This window comes from Stegodyphus dumicola, chromosome 6 (genome assembly GCF_044657685.1).
Source record: "Stegodyphus dumicola isolate Sdum_Otavi_A_Nest chromosome 6, ASM4465768v1".
NCBI classification, from domain to species: Eukaryota; Metazoa; Arthropoda; class Arachnida; order Araneae; family Eresidae; genus Stegodyphus; species Stegodyphus dumicola.
Window position 1 is genome coordinate 205,995,215 of NC_140773.1, and position 17,334 is coordinate 206,012,548.

Here is a 17,334-nt window from a genome sequence, read left to right on the forward strand (position 1 = left end):
AATCCCTTATGAAATTTGTTGCAGAATTTTCGCAGAAGGACATAATAATTTTTTGGTACCTTATAGCAATGGTTCCTTACTTACCGGCACCCTTAATGGCTTTTACCAGATCGCCTAGTACAGTGTTTCTCAACCGGCGGTCCGCAAACACTATTCGTTGGTCCTTCCAAATTCAGACTATACCTACCGACATTTCCCTATTCGGAATATACTTACAGTCGTTTACAACAATAAATATTAAAATCTGGCATTTGTGTATGTTATCATACATACTGCGCAAGGTATTAGCTCTCAAGCTTTCTCAGCGTGTCTGTTGTTGTCTTGTTCAATTTACGTTTATTGATTAGTATTAGGGGATTCGTGGTGCCACGAACATGTATTTGCGGGTAACGAGTGCTTATATTAAACGATACATATCAGTTTTCAGTGGACAAACATTTATTATTCTTTGATGTCCGTTGAATAATGGCAACTGTATTATTCAGTGTAATAAATAGAAGCAGTTAGAATAGTTCTATTTATTATATCAGTGTAATAAATAGAACTAACTTCTTTAAATATTTTATTAACAAAAAGGCAGAAGTTAAGGAAATGACAACGAAGTTTTTTTAACCAAATTCAATTGTTATTATGAATTCTGATTATTTCAGCTGTTGCCATTTGAGCAAAGGAAGCGACGTGAAGAGGTTGACAGGTGGCGCTTGAGTATGGTAGATCAGGGATTCTCAACGGCTTGTCCAGTGGACTGTTACTGGTCTGCTGTTTTTATATTCAATGATTTTGTGATTATTTTTTATAATTTTCTGTGATTTTTTCAAAGGTTTACTTATGATAATAACAATATTTACTTATCTTTACAGTTAAATATCATTGTAGGCAAATGGTAATAAGGATGTTTATAATTAACTTATATAAAAATTCTTGAATACCTTGCAAAGTTCTTTTTTAGGCGGGGGAACCCACCGATCTTCGAATTGTTTTCATAAATTTGGCCGGTCCTCGGGTCAAAAAAGGTCGAGAAGCAATGGTCTAGTGGAATACCGACAGTGATGCATGATTAAAAGAGAAAAAACATACGATGCTTCATAAAAAGCAAAAGTTTTAAACAAAACTGTAACTGAGAAACAAAATAAATGCACTCACAGCTAAACTGTACAAATTTTAGCCAGCGATGGATATCGAACAAAAATAGTTCATAATATTAGTCATCAAGAGTAAAATTGGATGAAAGTCACGTCATAAAGCACGTGGATCGAAGAAACAAATCCTAAAAATTTCAATCGGGATCATGAATACTCTATTTTATACCGAACATTGACTTAGATAGCGGCCAACAGAGAATTTAGAACTTATTAAAATGCAGTTTTCTTGTTGCCATTATTTTTTAATTTTTTTTTTTTTTTTTTTTGTCTCCAACATTTTTATCATTTGTATATCTTTAAACAATCCACACATATTCGAATTTCATAACAGCAGCTCAATTTTTTATAGGTGCATATTTATTTCAGCAAAGTATATTTTCCTTTATAAAATATGATTAAGTATGAGTAGAATTAATAATAGAAGCCTGAAATATGTGAGATAAGAAATTAGGGAAATAAAATAAATATTAGTAATATTATATCCACTTTGTAAATAAATTTTGCAACTTACGTTTATCAAATGGTTCAGTTATGCAAAGTAGAACATATAGTATATCATAACAGATCATTGCAATTTTTTTTTCAGAAATGGGAGATCACTTAGTGACACATGGTGACGGAGTAAAAGATATAGCTTTCTCCGTAGAGGACTTAGATTCCATAGTGAAGGTAATGTACTTTGTTTTAGATATGTTTTGGAATATGTAAAATCTAGAAATTGCTCTTCCGAATTATCAAATTTTCTAATGCTTATAAAATTTTACCTGCAGTCTCTAGAATTAAAAAAAAAAGATAGAATAGATTCTATAATAAAATTACACTATATATATTAACAAAGATTAGAAATCGGGGAAGTTTTTTGTGGGCAAGAGTTTCTAAATTACTTTGGTTTTCTACTCTTAATTTACTTTATTTTTAATTCTAGTCTTTACTTGCTAATTTCTCTAAATTCCACGTGTTTAGATTTCTTTTTAGTAATTCACAACATTTGGTTTTAAATTTTCCTTTAACCCTTACCTACATGGATGATGAAACACGAATTGAATAATCGAAGAGTTAGGTTTGGAGGCAACTTCCCCTTGCAGTCTGTCTCCTGCCTGCTCAACAATTATTCACTTATGCATTTTATAAATTTTTAGGATAAAAAAAATTATTGGAATTATATATTTATTCAGATTTTGATACTTGCACTTGATTTACATGTGCTCTCAGAATTTAAATGATATTGTAAATTAGTTAGTTAATCAGACTAGAAGAGAAACACGCTAATGTGACAAACAAAATCGTAAAAACAACCTTGTATTTAGCGTAAGTATAATGAAACACTCGATCGATTTCGAGGGCAGCTAAAGGTCCCTCCTCATCAGGAGAAAGAAATACCTAGAAAGAAGAAAATAAAGAAGAAGGAGTCTCAGAAACACGTGGTCCTTATCAGCACTGCATGTGGTTATAACTGGATTTTTTAATCAGAGTTGCACTGGCCGCCTACTTTTACTGAGCCAGGCTATCTGATCAAACATAAAGGACAAGAAAAATTAGCGAAGTTAAAATAGGGAACGAGGGGCAGATGCACCTTCACGCTCAAAATCTGAACTTCAAATAATGGAAAGCAACCACTGAACGGATGTTTATACCCTCTGGTAGTACCAAACGCGAGGAGATAACGCCATCTATCGACAAAAATAACTGAATTAAGATAGTAGAATTTTAAAGGCATTAGGGAGGACTGGATTGGACTTCAAATCATTAACTAAACCTGCTAAATCTTTGTGAATGTGAAAAGCCTCAAGAAAATCCAATTCACCTATGGAAGAAGCCTTTTGGATAATTTTTGCAGACCCAAAGTCAAAATTGCGGTTGGATGAAGGAGGCACTGTACGAATGTGAAAAGCCTCAAGAAAATCCAATTCACCTATGGAAGAAGCCTTTTGGATAATTTTTGCAGACCCAAAGTCAAAATTGCGGTTGGGTCTGCAAAAATTATCAGATTTTGAGCGTGAAGGTGCATTTGCCCCTCGCTCCCTATTTTAACTTCGCTAATTTTTCTTGTCCTTTATGTTTGATCAGATAGCCTGGCTCAGTAAAAGTAGGCGGCCAGTGCAACTCTGATTAAAAATCCAGTTATAACCACGTGCAGTGCTGATAAGGACCACGTGTTTCTGAGACTCTTTCTTCTTTATTTTCTTCTTTCTAGGTATTTCTTTCTCCTGATGAGGAAGGACCTTTAGCTGCCCTCGAAATCGATTGAGTATTTCATTATACTTACGCTAAATACAAGGTTGTTTTTACGATTTTGTTAGTTAGTTAATCATTTATTTGTAATTCAGTTTCATTTAAAATTTAATTAAATTTGCTTTTTACGAATAGAGAATGTTTGTTACATTCAAATTTCATTCCTTGCAGCAATGGCGCAAGAGAATTATTTAAATTTAATTTAACTTTACTATATTCTTTTGAGACTATATATATTATACACTTTCTTGCATCAAATTTGCTAGATTTTTATTTTTCCCTTATAGAGGGCTAAAGAGAGAGGAGCTAGAATTGTTCGTGATATTTGGGAAGAAAGTGATGAAGGAGGCACTGTACGATTCGCTGTGGTACAAACTGTAAGTATGTAACAATGTGGATACTTATACAAATAAAATGAAAATGTCTTACATCAAACAACACTGAATGCAAACAGCTTTCACATTTCACCTCATATATACTCATAGAATTATCCTTAGAATTACCTAACACTTTATTTTCTTAATCCAATACCTCTTTAGGTGATCTTCCCCGGGGTCCTGCTGATTAGGATATGTACTCGGCAGGGGTTTAAAATCAAAAGCCTGACGACTTCACAGTCCCCGTTGGGAGATTATTTTCGCAAATGCGAATTGGCCAGATCGAGGGGCGTTGGTAGTACGTCCACCCGTCGAGTAATTTGTCAATCCTAAGAAAAGCTCTCGTCAATCAGTCTGTAGCTGTCTGTTGCCGTAGAAACGCGCCTTGACCCATTTTACATAGGGGTGTCTTGAAGACGAATGATAACTCTTTTCCCCTCAGCCAACAGTCACCCAAAACAAAATAACAATAAAGTAACCCTTGGTTTGCCCTTATTTGAAATGTACTAGCCCTGTTGCTATAGCGACCGCCACCCGCCAGACACTATGGAGGGAGCTATTCTTCTCGTAGACAGACAGTACTACTGGCAGATATAATTTTTGACGATCAGTTAGATCTCCAGATGCATAGCCTCACCTCATCGTGGTCTCTGGTCACCGACGGTGACCCCGACTAATCAGTATTTAGCGGGGGTGGAAGGTGAACTTTTATTAAGTCTGTTAACTCAGGTTGGGCAAGCCCAGGATCTCGGCAAAAGGAATTTGGGATTATCCCCAAAGTGGCTTTTGGCTGCACTACCACCCCTTGCTTGAGAGGCTTTTGAAGTGGAATACCATTCTGCGTAAGGGCATTCATTTGCGAAATAGGTATACAAATTTGATGTGATTTTCGATAAGGTTCTAGTGTTCCTCTCTTTTATCTAAGTGTGGAGGTGTCCCTTTTATCTATGTGTGGTTCTAGGTTCCTCCACATTTAGTTAAAGTATGGAGGAACCTAGTGAATTGCTAAGCGAATAATTGCTTAAGTCCAGAAACAGAAACTTAAAACTCAAGAAGGGTCGACTGCCCTTTATTGCTCAAACTAAAGTTGTACATTCAGTCCTTTCCTCAAGACGTACAACAAAGCCTCCGCTTGGGCTTAAGCTCAAAAATATAAGAAATAAGAACTTAACTAAAACTAAAGAGATGTTTCCGAAGCTAACACAATTCTAACTAGTTGTCCCCTAAATATCGAATTAGCTAGCGAAGCTATCAAGGGCCCGTATTACGGCCGAGCGTAGTAACAGCTTAGAGAGACGTGGCCAAAAGGCTAGTCAGAAATTCTGATTCTCGCTCTCGAAGTAAGTTGAACTTCGACTTGAATACTACTCCTTCTCATTTGCATTAATCGCGATTCTAAAAACATATTCTTGTAAGGAATTTGTAAGCTGAAATTAGGAGAGATAGGAAAGGAGCTTTAAAATAACCGTTATAAACTTAAGATAAACCTTACAAGAGGATCCTTCTTCTTCCAGCATTTTCATAATACATATTAAATTTTAAGATTTTAATAAAATCATGTTAGAAATAGAAAGCATTTTTAATGAAAATTATTGATTGCTTTTAACATACTGATTTCTTTGCTCTTATATAACACATAAATAGCGGAAATAAAGTAAATAAAATTTAATTTATTATAATTACGTTCAAAGTATGCCGGTATTTCCATAAAATACTGGAAAGAAACAACTTGTAGGAGTTTACAATTGAGCAGTTTTCACTGGAAAATCACTGCAGAAAACTCTCATGTGGTTTCCCTTAAGAGAAATATCAAACATCAAAATTACAAAGAAAAAAAAATATAAAACCGGTAAAAGCAATTTTAGTTACAAGAGACGAATTTCTTATTTTAAATTTACGTTCTAAAATCGCTGGGTGATTATTTAGTAAATTATGCTAAATTGCCTGTTGTCTTTGCAGTTTGGAGATACAACGCATACTTTCGTTGAAAGAGGAAACTATAATGGACTCTTTCTACCATGTTACAAAAAGCCCATACAACGAGACATCAGCTTGGCGAAGTTGTAAGTAATGAGTTTATTTTTGCTTTACCACTGATTTAAAATTTGCTTCGAAGAAAATTAAATGCAAACAAATAACATTAAACATAACTAATGTCCTGAACTTAATCTACGCAAAACTTAATAATAAATGCTGTGGAAGATAAATCTAATAACGTTTATTTAATCAACGAATTCCGAGCATGAAAATGCTCGGAATGAGATGAGTAAAGATTGGTTTGAAATTGGATCATCGACTTTATTCTTATAACCTTCTCTTCAGACTTAACAAGGGTCGCATATTAACAAATACACAGATGAACAGATTTATTTCTGGTCACGATGCTTTCCTCACTTATTCATAAGCAATAGACTGTTCAAATCTTCATATGTGGGAAAGAGGTGATCCCAAGCATCATCTTTTTAGGCGTCCACTGACATCACAATTCCACTGTATGTGCTCAAAAATAGCATAAATACGTTATTAAAGTATGCGCTGAAAACAAATCATAGGAGAAAAAAACGTTATTACAATTATGATGTATTAAGATGCCAATTTTTTCCTTCTTTATAGATTATAGCATTAGACGTTAGATGATATGCATGGAACCCAGTAAAAATTATGCTCCAAATTCTGCATTTAACGAACCATAGATTTAATGTTATATTAATCAAGAATATTTTACACATAATTTTGATCTAAGAAAAATTATGGATTTTATGTAATTATGAATTGCTCTTAATGACAGGTTCAAGTCAAAAAGGAAACACTGAAAAGAATTAGTATTATGAAGAAAGCTCTCCTCGAAGTGATTCTGGAGATCTCTATGAGGATGCCGCATAAAATAGATTTCATCTGAAGGCAATATTTATTTGCCTATTTGCTAAAAACCTACTGTTCTCCATGCTTATTAATGATCTATATCGTATAATCTTATCTATTTAAAAATTAGAGAATTAAACAGTTAAAAAAAAGAGAACACTAAATTCCTGTTCTATGACTAGAATAAATTTATTTCTGGAAAAACGACCTTTTTTTTTTTTTTTTTTTTTTTTTACTGGAAAACTGCTATAGAGTTCCTCCCTTTGTAATTCTAAATTACTGTTGGAAGTGAAGAATCTTAAGAACTGATAAGCGAATAATCGCTTGAGTTCGTGTGACAGGAAACAAGATAGAAGGGTAAACTAGCCCTTTATTATTCCAACTAAAGTTTAACAAAACTCCGTCTTGGAGTGTACAATAAAGCCGACACTGGGGCTTGAAGTTAAAAAACTAAGAATTAAACTAAGATAATCTAATAAAGAGATATAGCCGAAGCTTTCAAGATTCTAACAGAGTTGGCCCCTTAACGCTAATCGATTTCGAAGCTATCAACGGCCTAAAGTACGGCCGAGCATAATAATAGTTTACGAGAGGGTAGCCTAAAAAGGCGGGACGCGTGCAGCCAGAATACTTGGTATCTCTCTCACTAAGCCCGAAGAATTTCGCGGTTAAGTACCGCTCTTCCTCATTATGTATTCAGACGTGATTCTAAAACTACGTTCTGGCCGGAAGTGGTAAGTTGAAGTTAAGAATCGATAGGAAAGGAAATTTAACTCAAAATTTAACTGTTAATAAAATTAACATAATCCTTACATATCAATAATCGTACTCTTTTTCCCGAAAGTTTCCATTCGATATTAATAACACTAACCTTCTAAAATTTCGAGTTGAAACTTTTATTTATTTATTTATTTTTAAGCAGGAAACGTGAAAAATATGTAATGCCCTTCCCAGGACTCGAACCCTGGACCTCTCGAATACGCGTCGAATAGGCTTCCAATTACATCATGAAGACATGCAGAAAGAAGAGAGAAAATACCTTATGTACTCCTTTTAAAGGGCGACTGAAGATTAGGGTACCCAGTCTGGTGGTGACGAATTATTATCCACCATCTTTTAGTTCGGGCGCCACTTGTAGAGCCATTAGAAATTTTTTCAAGCAGAAGACGTGAAAAATATGCCGCCCTCGCCAGGACTCGAGCGTCGAGTACGCTTCCAATTACACCACGAAGTCATGAGGAAAGGAGGGGAAATATATCTTTTAAGTTGTAAGGTGGATCTCCATGACAGCTCGCATAAGGAATGTGATAACTCCTTATATCCTCTCCCATCTAAAAAGCAACTATGGAAAGGCACGAGACTTACTTGACCAAATATAAGTGGTAATGAGTATCCACCATATTTTAGTTAGGGCATCACTGTAGGTACTCTAATGTTATTCGCTGGAAAGAAGCATAAAATATCAACTATTCTTTGCTGGCATTCTAACAGTAGATATTTCAATTGCTAGATGCAATTATACCATGTGAATATACATCGAGAAATATGATAACTTATAAATTGTATATATGAGACTTATAAACTGTATATCTGAGAAATTATCGAATTGCTAAATACGGTAATTTCTCAGATATACAGTTTTAGGTGTATTACTTTTACGCGTTGCGAATTTACTATGCAGTTTAAAAATTTCTAGATCTCAAATTTTCCTTCTCTTAGAGCAAGAACCGTCTTCTAATCCAAAAACTAATTAATATTTTTATTAATATCATCGCAATTACTCTAAAAACTTTACTAATCGGTTTTGTTCTTTCTGCAGGCCAGCAACGGGATTAGATTTCATAGACCACTGCGTTGGTAATCAGCCCGATGACAAAATGGTTCCAGCTTCTGAATGGTAAGAATCTCTATGTAATTTACATAATTACAAAACATTGCATTCTCTAATGAATTTTTACATTTTGCTTACGTATATTACCTAAGTTTGGTTGAGAAATATGAGTCAAAATTAAATTATTTGCCATCATACATACAAAAAGGTATTAAAACTTTCTAATTTCTTATGACTTTAATAAGCGGAAACTAGACAGACTTACAAACTTCTCAGACTTTTCTAGAGAAAACTTATTAACTTCTATACCATTATCTTAGTCAGAGACATAATGTTTATCAATGTTTATCTAGTAATTGCATTTGAGAAAACATCATATTTGAGTAAAGCTATACATAACGGAATTAGAAGTACGATAAATGTTGTACTTGTGAATTAAACCTTAAAATTAGACAAAAGCAGCTACTAATAATGACAAAAGAATATAGGAATAGGCATTTATAAATGATATTATACATAGCACCGGATATTCGAAAAGTATATACTTTATAGAAAATTATATATAGACCACAATATCGTCGAAAACTATGAATAATTTAAATTAAGACGTAGGCTTTTTTATTTGGAAATGTACTTCGGATACCTAAAAACGTAAATAATGCACTATGTAAAACTTTTAGCTCTTCCAGTTTTCTGTAAGAAGTCGTTTACCGAAGTAAGTTTCATAAGTTTGTTCCCATAAATGGCACAAATTCATGCGTTGCCTGCGATGTATTTTAGAAATTGAACTCGTAGTATGTATTATCGAGTAGTTTGTAACTAGCTCTAATAACGAACTTCTAGCCGCCCAAACGGTTTAGTAATTAGGAGAGCCTACTGCGGTACCGAAAGACCCGGGTTCGAATCCCGGAGAAGGCATGGATGTTTGTAAATGTAGTGTTTTTGCGGCATGGGGCACTCTAAATATATAGCGAGCCGAAAGTCTTCTCGAGAGGTTGTTGGTAGGGAAAGAGGGAGGGAAGACCCTCGGACCCGTCCCTCCCCCCGGTTGTTCTTCATCAAAATTGGGGGCGGAAGTGAGCGAAGTCGTACTGTCGCCTGTATGATGCTCAAGGCTCTTGACAACGACAGGGACAATCTTGCTCTCCTCACCAACATATAATTTGTGGCCTTGTTCTGATGTTACTGTATATCAACGTACTTCTATAGAATCTCAAAAACTATATTTCACCATTTGAAAAACATGGGTCTCATATCTGCAAATACACTGACTACCAATAAGTATTTGGACACCTATGCAAATGAAGATATCTGCGGTCCTAAGGTACGTTACGGAATCCGCCGGTATATATCGTGTAGGAAACAGCATCGGCTTTAGTCGCATGCAAGATGACTAGCAGTTCAGAGCTCTCTGATTTCGAGAAAGGTATAATTATCGGGTATCACAAATGTGGCCGATTCTTAAGAGACAGATCTAGCGATCTGAAGTACCCAAAATCGACAGTGGCCTATGTGATTAAGAAGTGGAAGGTGAGTGGTAATTATTGGAATGTGCCCCGAGTCGGCAGACCAACGAAACTGGGAGATAGAGACCGACGAGTGCTGTCCAGAGAAATTCGGAAGAACCGCACCCAACCGATGGCCCTCATCCGCGAGGAGTTTCAACAGGCATCCGAGGGTATTGTTTCAATGAATACCATCCGTAAGGAAGCACATCTGCTTGGTTTTCATGGTCGTGCTGCTGCCCATAAGCCTTTGATCACAAAGTCCAACCGCGCTGCTAGGTTAATGTGGTGCAAAGCACATCGAAATTGGACCGTAGATCAGTGGAAACGGGTTCTTTGGAGTGACGAATGAAGGTTCACCCTTTACCGTTCGGATGGCAGGGTCTGGCGTCTACCTGGAGAACGTCTCCTGCCAGAATGCATTGTGCCAACAGTCAAGTCCGGCGGAGGTGGAATTATGGTCTGGGGGTGTTTCTCCTGGTATGGGCTGGGATCCTTGGTCCCCATTCATGGTAAGCTCAACTCCGATGCCTACTGCACTATTTTGGATGACAATGTGCTTCCTACGTTGTGACAGTTTTACGGGTTGGACCCCTGTTACTTTCAGGACTGCAATGCCAGTTGTCATGTTTCGACGTTAACCAAGGCTTGGTATGGTGCCAATGGAGTTCATCGAATGGACTAGCCTGCCCAGAGTCCAGACCTGAACCCTATCGATAACCTCTGGGACGAGTTGCATCACCGAATTCAGAGGTGCACTACCCGTGGAAAATCGGTGAAGGAACTTCTATGTCTTCTCCAAGCCGAGTGGAAGAAAATACCACTAGCTGTCATACAAAGACTTGTGGAAAGTATGCCTCGGAGGGTCCACGCTGTAATTACCTCTCGTGGAGGCTCTACCAACTATTCATTTTGAATAAAGTTAGTTTTTCTTTTCTATCACAGGTGTCCAAATACTTATTGGTAGTCAGTGTACATATAAAAGCTAAGTAATGCGTTGCGTGTATACAAAAAGAACGAAAATTAAATAAAACGTAAGTTCATAAAATCCTCAGAGTGATCTGTATATGGAATGTATGGATTCAGATTATGCATAAGTAGATCCAAAAAGCGGATTGTCGTAATGTGTATTATTAATTTCTTTTATTACTAATTCTATTGGCATATTAATGCCGAAAATGTCTCCCGTGTTTAAGAAAACAATTCACTTGTAAAAGATTCTAGCAAATATTGCGAAGTTGTCAAAGCAATTTAAAAATAAAATAATTTTCTTAAATCTTTAAAAGGAATTATGGGGAAAATAGCTATGTAGTATCTAACTCAACAAAGACTTCATCCATTCATGCATGTTTTTTTTTAATAATATGCAATAAATATCGTTTGTGCACAAATTCTAATTTAAGTGAAATGCATTAATTAAAATATTATCCTTCCCTCAGAATTTCAGATATTTACCTTTAATTTTAAAATTCATCTTTTCTTTTAATATTTTACTAATTTATGTAACCGTATGCATATTTTTTCTATTATATAGTAGTTTTTCTGGCAAGGGTATTTTTGGAATGCACATAGTGTTATTTTAAGTTTACTTCTCTTCCATTCCATTGCACAATCAAGTGGGATTCCTTCCATTCCATTCAATATTCTGCTTTTCCCACAAGAACGCAGGGCATTGGGGGTGGGGCACTTTTCTATGTGCATAAAAACGTAATTTGAAATTTTAAGCTATACTTCTACGCTTAAATGCGTAAGCTGAAAAAAAAAAAACTCTTACAACTGGATAAATTTATAGTCTCAATGTAAAGCTTTAGTAGTATAATTTTTTCGAATTTTAAGCAAGTTCTTTTTCTCGTTTATTCGAAAAAATAAATATATAATTATTCTTATAGGAATTATTTTTGAGTTACTGATATTCTACAACGTTACCTGACGACAGAGGGTTCTTTAGATTCTTACTGCATTCTTTCTTTCTTTCTTTTTTTTTTTTTTTTTTTGTCCTAAACCCTCGAAATAAATTATTTAATTAACTACCCCAAAATAGTATTACCATATAGCAGCACAATTTACACTGCAATATAGAATTGAAGGCCAAAAAGAAAAAACAAATTACTGGATAGAAAAATACTAATGCCTGGTTTGCAAGTTTTGAGGAAAAGCTATTTTAGTTTTAGGAAATTGTATAATCACATAGTGTACTCTCGATCATCCGGATGCGGATTATCCGTGCGTGGCGGTCCCCACGCGGGCACACTCAACGTTATGTATTAACAACGTTATGAGCGTGTAAAAAACAAGCACGCGCAAGTCCAAGCATACTTTAAAAATCGCTGAATTGCATCTTTAGGTTTAGTTTCAACGATTTCCTCGAACAATTCGTTCTGCATGTGCACAGCTGAAAGCATAGTTTCGTTCGGTCACTGAGATTTTTTGCTTTGTTTTGTACGTTCGTGTTTTGTACCTAGATTGTACGTATGTTTTTGTATGTTTTTTGTATTGTTTTGCACGTATACATACGTTTTGTACGCATATTCGTATGTAAATGTCGATCGGGAAAACATCGACGAATATTTCAATGTAGATTCGACTGACCCAAGCTTTTAATGCTTGAGTGATGTAGATATCGTTTCAAATGTTCCATGAACAGAAGAGGAGAGTGATATTGAAAATACAAACGGAGAAAGTATCGTCCCGAGACAGCAATGATTTTTGTTGAAACTCTATTGGACTTCGTCGATCAAAGTGGATTCGAATACAATAATAAAATAAAACTATTAAAAAATACACAGGAAATACGACAGGTATTTAAACGTTCTCAAATATAAAATAAAATTACTGATTTTTTTAAGAAATAAACACATACAATATGCATGAAAATTTATAGTTTTATCCGTGTTTTTTGTGTATAAGTGCCCTGCTTCCCGAGCATTAGTCCGGATAATGGGAATACATCGTATGTGTGGAAGTCAAAGAAATATTTTTTCAAGATGGTCTTTCTTTATTTATACTTGAAGAGACAATATGTTTGCTTATGTCCGATTCGCGATTTTAATGTGAAAATGCAAAAATCTCAAATATAATAATTTTGGACTCTTGATTCTTTTACTACAAAGGTACTGGATATGCCTTTTGGATTTTCTCAAGCATGCAAATAAATTCTCTCACTATTTACTTCAGATATACTGATATATAACTCTAATTGAAAAAAAAAATTAAAGTTACACTAAACTCTCTAAACGCTTTTTCAATATAGTTAAAAGTATTTTTGTATAAAAATTTAATATCCTTTGTCATTCATATACCCGTAACCATTTTATTTTTATTTATTTATTTATTTTTTCAATTTTAGGTACGAGAAGAGTTTGATGTTTCACCGTTTTTGGTCAGTAGATGACAAGCAGATACATACACAATATTCTGCTTTAAGATCTATTGTAGTGACAAATTATGAAGAAACTATCAAAATGCCTATAAATGAACCAGCTCCAGGGAAAAAGAAGTCACAAATACAGGTAATTTAAGGTGAATCATTTTATATTCCCGAAGATTTTAAACAAAACACAGGGAAAGACACAGGAAAAGATTTTTCTCAATAAATAAATAATATAAATAAATAGTTTAAAAAAGCAAAATTTAACAAGTAAATTGAAAATTCAGTCCAATCGAAGTAACTATACTCAGCAACTTTATCTTATCTCCCAATTTAAACTTTATCTTATCTCCCAATTTAAACTTTATCTAATATTTTAGATAAATACTCTAATACATAGAAAGACAGCTACAGGTATACGAAAGCACATTCCTGCATCATTCGTTAGCCCATTTAATTATAGCTACATTCTCTGTAGTATAGTAGCTACCATCAGGCTTTTGGATACGAGAAACATAAAAAATCCATTACCAATGCCAAGATTCAAACCACCGATCTTCGGTTTTCCAACTAGATTGTGCTTGCCGCTTACACAAGAACGTGCACCTAAGAAATGGGGTAACGCTGTAGCATCACAGACTATTACTGAAATCAGGACTGCGAAATAAACGCATGAAACCATTATTTTCTTGCCATTCTGCCTTCAGTCTTCGTTGGTGAAGGTGCTCGACTTGCTTGAGAGCTAGATGAGCGTCGAAAATGAAAATGTGCCACCTATGATCCTAATTTGCCTTCGGCGGATAAGCTTCCTGCACATATTGATGTGACTGATAACTCATAGGACACTTTTATCGATCACACGAACTTGATGATAATATCAAAAAAATCGATATATGAGGAGTGCATAGAAGAAATTAATTAAGCATCAGCATCAACATCGAATTAAAGCCAACAGGCTGAGCAAAATTTACAATAATAAAATGCGACAGCCAGATCTATATACGGATTACCATAGGAGAAACATCGATTATGATCTTATGAGAGGCATCGAAAATGCAAGAGCCAAGTTCTTCTTTTAAGACGTAAGTGCGGATATTTGAATTTTAAGTTAAGCTCCCCCCACTTTCTACCTTGCAAAATCCTTGTTTAGACAAACGTAAAAATGTTAATAATTCTAATAATATAGGCTATTTCGAAGTAGGAGACTTGAAACATGGGCAGGGACAGGGACAGGGAAAAGTGGACGGAACACCAGAACTTCGTCAGTGACTTTTACAGGTGTTGCTCCGCCGCACTACTGTACCCCGCTGGGCTTTTAGTTGGCCCGCATCGGATGCTAGCCTACCAAGACATTTACATAGTAATTTTACATTAATATTAGACTTACGTATTGAATATACAATTACAAAGACATAGTATACAATTATTGCAAAGAAATTAACCTATCAACAAAAGTTGGATTATGGCAGATTGAAATAACATAATTACTTCGAACATACATACAAACTTTCATTGTACATTGTACTTCATACAAACAATATATTTACATTAGTATATCTAGTTACATCTAATTAAAATAAACATCATTTTAAGGAGCTAATTGAAGATATATATATATATATATATATATTTGTGTGTGCATTTTATCATACTTAGTTGAATTACTAAGGCGAATTCTCTTATTAATACATTTCCTTTCATTTTTTTAACTTGTTACACACAAATGCATCAGCACTGCAGTCTTATATTATTATTTTTGTAAATTAATGTATCATAAATACAGAAAATATACATTAGAAAATCACATAATACTTACATTTACACTAATATATCTAATAGAGTCGTATATTATTTACATTATTTTTTAATTAATGATTTAATTATTACACTAATACAGTCCAAATTCTTAATGTAACTATTTTATAAAAACTATTTATACCATATTTAGCCTGTTTCAGACACTTGCAATATTTCTGAAATCTTGCATTATTTTTGCAAGTTGTAGAATAAGAGGTATTTATACAGATGCGATAGCATCTTGACATATGTCTTCTCTTTTATATGCAAAAAGTTTCTTCATAATCAAGGAAACCTTTTGTTGTAAATGAGGTATCGTTAGCATGCATTTAATGTACTCAGGCGTAATTTGTGTCCTTCCTTTGCAGTGTAGCTCTTTTGTGAGCTGGCACTTGAAAATATAGTGCTCTGGGTCTCCCTTTTCCCCACATACGCACTTGTCTGATTCGCTCAAATTTCGTGCAAAGTAGTACGTGGGGAAAGGACCATGTCCAGATAAGAATATGTTGATGAAGAAGTTATAAGAGATTGGATCATATGTGGTACATATATATTTCTTGTAGAAGTTGAAAAGCCTTCTACCTACTTCTGCATTTTCCCATTCAGTTTGCCATTTTTTTAATGTAATTTTTTTCAACATATGTTTCACATACGATTTAGGGAATGGGACATTGATTAGAGGTAGAGATGGGTCTTGAGCTGCATTTTTAGCAAGCGCATCTGCCCTTTCATTTTGGGCTTGTCCAGCATGCGCTTTTACCCACTTTATTTTTATAGATGTTCTCTTGCGCTGTGATAATAAATCGTAGATATCTTGCACTATTGATGATTTGTTTGTTGCATCATTGACAGCTTTAATTGCCGCTTGGCTATCACTGTAGATGGTAACATATGTTAGATGCTTTTGATGAGACCATAGAATAGCGTGTTTTATGGCTGAAAGCTCAGCTTGGAAAACGCTGTTGTTGTTCCTTAGGTGTCCTTTCCATTCTGTTGTTTCTTGTTCTGAGAGGAGTGCAAAGAACGCGCATCCTACTTCTTCGTTTAACTTTGACCCATCTGTGTACACGACTGGAAATGAAGGTACACTGAGGGTGTCTTCTTTTGTACATATTCTGAGTTTTGCATGTACTGCAGGGTGTCTTAGGTAAGGATTTCGTGGCTGTTCAAAATCAAGGGGGCACAGGTTTTGATCTTCTACCTCTATGTTTTTCTTGAGGTGGAATAACGTGGCTAAGTCTGCATCTTCTTTTGCTTTCAGGTGGAGGGGTGGGATTCCTGTTAATACACAGAGAGCTGCCGTTGAGGTAGTTCTGTATGCTTTTGCTATTTGTAAGAGGAAGGGGCGTTGGATCGAAGCTAAGAGTCTTTTCTTTTTCACTGTCATAGGGTGAGTCCATGCTGATGCCCCGTAGAGGATTATTTTTTCGATCACGGTATTATAGAGGATGTTTTGCATCCTCGACTTGAGGCCCCACGTTGTGCCTTGCATCCTTGCGAGGGCTCTAGAAATAGTTTGGGTCTTCTTCCGAATTTCCATGAGGTGTGGGATCCAAGAAAACTTTTGGTCAATTTTCAATCCGAGGAATTTGATTTCTTTTGAGATCTTGATTCTTCTATTATTGATTTTAATGCAAGGTAGCCTTTTTAGCGATTTGCCCGGTTTTGGAAATAAAATAATATGTGATTTGGGCTCTGAAATTATTAGTTTTTGATTGACGCAGAGGGAATGGAATATGCAGAGAGTCTCGTTACTATTCTTTTCTAGTATGTCTCTTGAATGCCCATTTGTTACAAAGGCCACATCGTCGGCAAAGGCGATGAGCTTTGTATGGTCCGGCCACTTGTAGGAGGTGATATAATTGAAGGTGATGTTCCACAGGTCTGCACTTAGACAAGAGCCTTGTGGACAGCCCCTCGTTATTCTTCTTTCTACTATACAGTTGTTGCTGATGATTATCGTTGCTCTGTTTGTTAGGAAACTATTCATTAGCTTGAATATGTTCCGAGGGCATTTAATGTTGCGCAAGGCTTCAAGGATACCAGGCCACCACACGGAATCAAACGCATTTTTGAGATCCATGCAGAGTACTGCTGTATGGAGAGCTGAAGATTTATTCCTACGGATCTGCTCTTGAAGTTCTACTATCGCATGTGATGTAGATTTGAGAGGTCTGAAGCCGTATTGGTTGGGGCTTATGGTTTCGTTTTTCTCTAAGTG

At 35.3% G+C, this 17,334-nt stretch overlaps 1 protein-coding gene across 1 annotated transcript in view; it reads left to right on the plus strand.

Annotated features, from left to right (window-relative positions):
* Hpd (4-hydroxyphenylpyruvate dioxygenase) overlaps positions 1-17,334 on the plus strand; it is a 48,737-nt gene that overhangs the window by 13,697 nt on the left and 17,706 nt on the right. Inside the window, exons 5-9 of the mRNA XM_085819390.1 lie at positions 1,729-1,811; positions 3,662-3,751; positions 5,711-5,814; positions 8,433-8,510; positions 13,296-13,458. Coding sequence (XP_085675516.1) covers positions 1,729-1,811; positions 3,662-3,751; positions 5,711-5,814; positions 8,433-8,510; positions 13,296-13,458 — 518 coding nt within the window. The remainder of the gene's footprint in view (positions 1-1,728; positions 1,812-3,661; positions 3,752-5,710; positions 5,815-8,432; positions 8,511-13,295; positions 13,459-17,334) is intronic.